The 7,467-nt window shown below is 41.9% G+C and overlaps 1 protein-coding gene across 1 annotated transcript; it reads right to left on the bottom strand.

The window, feature by feature from the left end:
- Window positions 1–567: 567 nt before the first annotated feature.
- On the bottom strand, window positions 568–1,826 carry LOC123486503 (zinc finger protein 2 homolog). The gene has a single exon (XM_045217822.1). The coding sequence runs from the start codon at window positions 1,720–1,722 to the stop codon at window positions 697–699; it is 1,026 nt and encodes a 341-aa protein (XP_045073757.1). The 5' UTR covers window positions 1,723–1,826; the 3' UTR covers window positions 568–696.
- Window positions 1,827–7,467: the final 5,641 nt, after the last annotated feature.

Here is a 7,467-nt window from a genome sequence, read left to right as displayed (position 1 = left end):
TGCAGAAGACAGTCAGCTACATTTTGGAGTGATGCGTTTAAATTTAGCGGTCCCCAAAACGAAGAGAAATGCAACACTTATTTGTCATCACTCATATCGATATCACGTTGAAATCAATTGCGCGCGAGGGGGGAGATGAGGTTGCACGTCCTGTTAAAACTAACAGCTCAAAAACCACACGGAATCTGGGAATAATGTGTACATCACTGGTCAGAGGACAATTTGTAGAAAACAGCTAGCTACATTTAGAAGTGTTGCATTTTGATTCAAGTGGGTCGCCAACGTGGTAAGTGTAACACAACTCATTTCAGAGCCTGGATTTTCCCCCTGATGAGGCTAATATCCATATCACGCTGAAATCAATAGAACAGGGGGAAAACGGTTGGGGCGGCGCACAATTGGCCCAGCGTCGTCCAGGGTAGGGGAGGGAATGACCAGCAGGGATGTAGCTCAGATGGTAGAGCATGGCGTTTGCAACGCCAGGGTTGTGGGTTCGATTCCCACGGGGGCCAGTATGAAAAATAAAATAAAAATGTATGCACTTACTAACTGTAAGTTGATCTGGATAAGAGCCTCTGCTAAATGACAAAAAATGTAAAATGTAAATGGTTCTACATTGTAAAATTCATTAAAATACTCATACAACAATTTTAAAACATTGTGACATTATTTAATTGATATCATGAAAAAACTCCTTCATGTATGTACTTTCTGATGTTTAATCAGAGTTATTTTACCAGCGTATCTCTTCCCACATTGATCACAGCTATAAGGTTTCTCTCTAGTGTGTGTTCTCAAATGTACCTTCAGGTTGCTTGAATCACTAAAACTCTTCCCACATTGATCACAGCTATAAGGTTTCTCTCCAGTGTGCGTTCTCAAATGTACCATCAGGATGCTTGATCGACTAAAACTCTTCCCACATTCATCACAGCTATAAGGTTTCTCTCTAGTGTGTGTTCTCAAATGTGCAATCAGGTTGCTTGAATCACTAAAACTCTTCCCACATTGATCACAGCTATAAGGTTTCTCTCCAGTGTGCGTTCTCAAATGTACCATCAGGTTGCTTGATTGACTAAAACTCTTCCCACATTGATCACAGCTATAAGGTTTCTCTCCTGTGTGTGTTCTCTGGTGTGATTCTAAATATTGGGACGAAACAAAACTCTTCCCACAGTCAGAGCAGTGGTGTGGTTTCTCTCCTGTGTGTGTTCTCTGGTGTATAGTCAGATGGCTAGATGAAGTAAAACTCTCCCCACATTGATCACAGCTATAAGGTTTCTCTCCTGTGTGTGTTCTCAAATGTACCTTCAGGCAGCTTGAGTGAGTAAAACTCTTCCCACATTGATTACAGCTATATGGTTTCTCTCCTGTGTGTGTTCTCTGGTGTATGGTCAGATGGCTAGATGTAACAAAATGTTTCCCGCATTGATCACAGCTATAAGGTTTCTCTCCTGTGTGTGTTCTCTGGTGTATAGTCAGATGGCTAGATGTAATAAAACTCTTCCCGCATTGATCACAGCTATAAGGTTTCTCTCCTGTGTGTGTTCTCTGGTGTATAGTCAGATGGCTAGATGAAGTAAAACTCTCCCCACATTGATCACAGCTATAAGGTTTCTCTCCTGTGTGTGTTCTCAAATGTACCTTCAGGCAGCTTGAGTGAGTAAAACTCTTCCCACATTGATTACAGCTATACGGTTTCTCTCCTGTATGGATTCTCATATGTCTTTTAAGGTCTGTAGAAGAGTTTAATATCTTCCCACAGTCAGAGCAGCAGTGAGATTTCTTCCCTGTGGGTTTCCGCTGGTGTTTCTTGAGGTGTTCTGATCTGGAGGGACTCTTCTCTGCCTCCTCAGCTTCATGATGTTGTTGAGGCTCCCCAGAGGATCCACGATAGTCACGTCTCTCTCCTGTGTGAACGACAAAGTCAGACAGATGGTTAAAAGGCCCACAACAGCAGAAATACTGTTTATTTGAGGTAAAAAGTGATGCCCAGAGCGTACCCATGAAGCTGTACAACAATTGACATCTGTTAAATTATTTGACAATTGTCTTAAGACAGTCAAGTGAGCAATAATAGTAATATTTTGTCTTGTTTTCACATTAGTAGTAACATCGATGATTGTAGGCTAGAAATATTAATACACACAAAACATATGAACAAAATCATCCACTGTGAAAGTTGATACTTGCAGGCCCTTCGTAGGCTATGAGCAGCACTTCGTTAAATTGATCAAATCAGTTATTGTTTTCCTTGATCAAACCGTGAGCAACACCTGTCAAACTAATTTCTCTCAAAACACAGGGATGTCGATTCCCACGGGACTAGTATTACCAGAGGACCTTGGAGCTCGCCAAAAAACAGTAGGTTATTCTGGCTTGAATTGTTCCTCTCCTGCCATGTAAAAATGACTGCCATGGCAGATTCAGACGGGACTAACATTACAGATGTGGTGTTTTGTGCTTGTGCATATAATTACATTCAGAACCGCGGACAGCGACAGTATCCAAAGCGGGAGAAAGTACATTTGTTATAAAATAATATTAGATTTATTAGTGTTGCATCATTTTTTTGTACATAATATAACCATATACAATTTATGTATCACATGTCTTAGAGCGATGGACTGTGCCATCTCCGTGGCCTCCACAAAGTCTTGAGCACCAGCTGTTCCCGGACGACTGTATGATCACTCTCTCCTTAGCCGATGTGAGTAAGACCTTTAACCCTGTAAATCTAAGCCGTTGGGGGAGGGGGTCTAAACTGACATATGGAATTGTTTTAAGATGGTCGTACTATGGATTACTTCAATTACTTAGATTGAAGCAAATTTGCATCAATTGACTCCAAGGGGTTAAACAGGTTAATCTTCACAGACAGATTACCAGGACGCGTACTCAAGAGCATGCAATGACAAGCTGGCAAGAGTCTTCACTGACATTTTAAAACGTCTCCCTAACCGCGTCTGTAATACCTACATGTTTCAAGCAGAGGCATTAATATGGAGTTGGTCCCCCCTTTGCTGCTATAACAGCCTCCACTCTTCTAGGAAGGCTTTCCACTAGATGTTGGAACATTGCTGCGAGGACTTGCTTCCATTCAGCCACAAGAGCTTTAGTGAAGTCGGGCACTGACGTTGGGCGATTAGGCCTGGCTCGCAGTCGGCCTTCCAATTCATCCCAAAGGTGTTCGATGGGGTTGAGGTCAGGGCTCTGTGCAGGCAAGTCAAGTTCTTCCACACCGATCTCGACAAACCATTTCTGTTTGGACTTCTCTTTACGCACAGGGGCATTGTCATGCTGAAACAGGAAAGGGCCTTCCCCAAACTGTTGCCACAAAGTTGGAAGCACAGAATCATCCAGAATGTCACTGTATGCTGTAGCGTTAAGATTTCCCTTCACTGGAACTAAGGGGACCGAACCATGAATAACAGCCCCAGGCCATTATTCCTCCTCCACCAAACATTACAGTTGGCACTATGCATTGGGGCAAGTAGTGTTCTCCGGGCGTCCGTAAACCCAGATTCGTCCGTCGGATTGATCACTCCAGAGAACGCCTTTCTACTGCTCCAGAGTCCAATGGCAGCGAGCTTTACGCCACTCCAGCCGACACTGGAGGAAGTGATCTGGGGCTTGTGTGCGGCTGCTCAGCCATGGAAACCCATTTCATGAAGCTCCCCGACTAACAGTTATTCTGCTGACGTTGCTTCCAGAGGCAGTTTGGAATGCGCTTCAGCACTCGGCGAGCCAGTTCTGTGAGCTTGTGTGGCCTACTACTTTGCGGTTCAGCCGTTGTTGCTCCTAGACATTTCCACTTCACAATAACAGCACTTACAGTTGACCGGGGCAGCTCTGGCAGGGCAGAAATTTGACGAACTGACTTGTTGGAAAGGTGGCATCCTATGACGGTGCTACGTTTAAAGTCACCGAGTGCTTCAGTAAGGCCATTCTCTACTGCCAACGTTTGTCTATGGAGATTGCATGGCTGTGTGCTCGATTTTATACACCTGTCAGCAACGGTTGTGGCTGAAACAGCTGAATCGACTAATTTGAAGGGGTGTCCACATACTTTTGTATATATAGTGTATTTGCAACTGCTCGACTAAAAAAATCTCAGTCTAAAAAAATCTCTGTCGACAAAAGAGCCTATCGACCAAACAATCGACCAGTCGACTAGGGTCAGCCCTAAAAAAAATGAAAATAAATTTGCAGAATATTATACAATGATTTATCAACAGCTCCAACAATTTGACCCCCACAGGAAAGCCTCAATGGCAGATATAGAAAGACCCATAAACTGGATAGCCATTGATTCCTGAAGAATATAACTTTTAAATGCCTCAAATGTTTCAACTGTCTTACCCCATCAGAAACCAAAACATAAGCTCATATAACGCCACTGTTTGTAAACAAACACTGTTTAGTCTCAATTTGGTTAAAACTGTGATTTTGACCTTATGGACGGCCAGTCCTTGTATTCATAGTGTAGTGAATTCCAGGGGTAGCCCTGAGCTGGACTCAAACCTGGGTCCAGAGACTGTCAAGCCAACACCTTATAACTGTTATACCAAGATGTCTGAACTTCTTGATGAGGTCGCTAGGTTTTGGGTTAAGGTTGCTACAATAGCTTCCTCTATGAATTTGAGAGTGGTTACATTTCTCCAGCCCCCATCCCTCAGCTGTTTACCAAACCAAGTCTAAGGGCAGCCATTTTGTTTATGTTTAAATCCAAGGTTGTCCCTTTAAAAAAGCCACACATCAATCAATCCACCAATCTGCAGTTCAAACAATAACAAAGCTGTCATTCTGCCACTGTTTTGGTAATAAGATGATGGATGGGACTGGAGAAATGTAACTACTCTCACATTCATAGACAGACCTATGGATGCAAGGACTGACCATCCATGGTATCAACATTATAGTTTTAACCATGTTGAGGCGATACAGTGTTGGTTTACATTTACATTGTTTCTAAACATTGGAGTAGAAAAAGCTTATTTTGGGATCTGATGGGGTACGACAGTTGAACTAAGCTTATGAGGAATGTGTTATATTCTTCAAGAATGTAAATAATTAAAAGTCCAAATATGGATGTAGCAACTGCAGATTTCCCCTTTAACACCACACATCTCTCACTGGTCATTCCCAAAGCCAACACCTCCTTTGGCCGCCATTCCTTCCAGTTCTCTGCTGCCAATGACTGGAACGAATTGCAAAAATCTCTGAAGCTGGAGACTCTTATCTCCCTCAATAACTTTAAGCATCAGTTGTCAGAGCACCTTACCGATCACTGCACCTGTACACAGCCCATCTGAAATTAGCCCACCCAACTACCTCATCCTATATTGTTATTTAATTTGCTCTTTGCACCCCCAGTATACTCTTATTTGCACATAATCTCTTGCACATCTAGCATTCCAGTGTTAATACTATTGTAATTATTCTGCACTATAGCCTATTTATTGCCTTACCTCCATAACTTGCTACATTTGCACACACTGTATATATATTTTCTGTTGTATCTCTGACTTTATGTTTTTTTACCCCATATGTAACTCTGTGTTGTTTTTGTTGCACTACTTTGCTTTGTCTTGGCCAGGTCGCAGTTGTAAATGAGAACCTGTTCTCAACTGGCTTACCTGGTTAAATAAAGGTGAAATAAAAAAAAATAAAAAATAAAAACATCAGTTCAACAACTGCAGAGTTTGTGCCTCTGTTTTTAAGATGCATCTTGTCGTAGTAAATATATTATGTTATAGCTTGGTCTGGCTAAAATTTTGTGCATGACCCATCTTGTGTTGGGCCTTCGGATTTAATACAATGGACAAAGACTTCTATCTTGTCGGCCTTGTCAGCAGGTGGCTAAGAACAACACCCACGCCATAGGTCTCTCAGTCCTTCCAACTCACGAGTTCTCCCATGACACACACAAACACAAACACACACACACACACACACATTATTACTGATAACACACGCACACACAAAATCCCCTCTTTCGCTGAACATTTTCCCCAAAACACACACACACACACACACATTATTACACACACACACATTATTACTGATAACACACGCACACACAAAATCCCTTCTTTTAGGCTGAACATCTGAAGACAGACAACCCGACTCAGAGCCAATGCAATGGAAGTGACCTCGCCCAACTCATCAGGACCAATCAGAAGATCAGAACTCCTAGAATCAACCTACTTTATTTTATTGTATAAAATGTCAGCACACAATGTTTGGGGGCGCGCTCTCAGATATCTCCCTACGAGATTACGGACCGGGTCCGTGCACGCTATTTACAGATATCTTTACCTCTGAATAAACTGCCTTATATTATACAATTATCCACCGTGTCCGAAAGTCTCTCACTTGGTCTCCGTTCTCCAGTAAACTTGTTTTATCAACAGAACTTGGTAGCAGAGGGTGGTTTTCTAACTCTGAATTCGGTCCATATAAGTTGATAGAGACAGGAGACAAGTAAGAGACGGATCTGAAAGGACGGGTGACCTGTCCGCAGGAGCAGCCGGGAATCCAGCTCGCCTCAGGAAACTGATCTAGACGGCCGTCAATACAAAGGTAAGCAGAACCTGTTAAAACAAAATCTGCATATTGTATTATAGGATAAACCCAAATTATGATCAGTAGTACTGGGCGTGAGTATGGATTACTGATAAATTTATAACATATCTATTATGACTCAAAAGGCACATATGTGAAGATATCTGAATTCTTTAGGTTTTTACTGTTGAAATGTGACTCTCTAGAGAGGAGTCTAGTTACAGTGGTTCACAAGAGAAGGACCGACTTTTATTTTCTGTTGAAAATGTGATTCTCTAGTGAGGAGTCTATTTACAGAGGTTTGGTTCACTAGAAATGGACCCTTTTATTTTTACTGTTGAAATGTGACTCTCTAGGGGAGGAGTCTAGTTACAGAGGTTGAGGTTCACGAGAGACGGACCCTTTTATTTTTTGCTGTTGATATCTGAAATCTTAGGTTTTTACTGTTGAAATGTGACTCTAAGAGAAGAAGTCTAGTTACAGTGGTTTTATTTCCTGTTGAAATGCGGCTTTCTAGTGAGAAGCCTATTACAGTTTTTGGTTCACAAGCGATGGACCCTTTTATTTGATCCACAAGAGAAGGATCTGGTGACTTGATAAAAAGATTCAGATAGTCGGGTTGAGTTAATTCCGTGAGAATCCAAGTCCAGAAAAGGTTCTCCGACTAGACGCCAGTTGAATGGTTTAAACGACTGGGAGTCTCCTTGAGGAGAATCAAAAAATATATAATAAAAATACAAGTTCAGATAGTCGGGCAATTTGGTTGACGTGGCACTCAACTATATGTACTGTGAGGAACTTAAACTGAATTCGTGTGTTGATGCTGATATGTAATGAAAAATGTAATTGTTGAAATGATAACCTGAATGTTGTGTAAGATTGGTCGTTTCATGAGACTAA

Source organism: Coregonus clupeaformis, unplaced genomic scaffold, assembly GCF_020615455.1.
Source record: "Coregonus clupeaformis isolate EN_2021a unplaced genomic scaffold, ASM2061545v1 scaf1244, whole genome shotgun sequence".
Lineage (NCBI taxonomy): Eukaryota > Metazoa > Chordata > Actinopteri > Salmoniformes > Salmonidae > Coregonus > Coregonus clupeaformis.
This window is presented reverse-complemented; position numbering and strand designations above follow the sequence as displayed.

What these genes read in the sequence shown, in the direction of transcription:
- LOC123486503 (XM_045217822.1), bottom strand. Translation starts at nt 1,722, where the DNA reads ATGAGAATCCATACAGGAGAGAAACCGTATAGCTGTAATCAATGTGGG.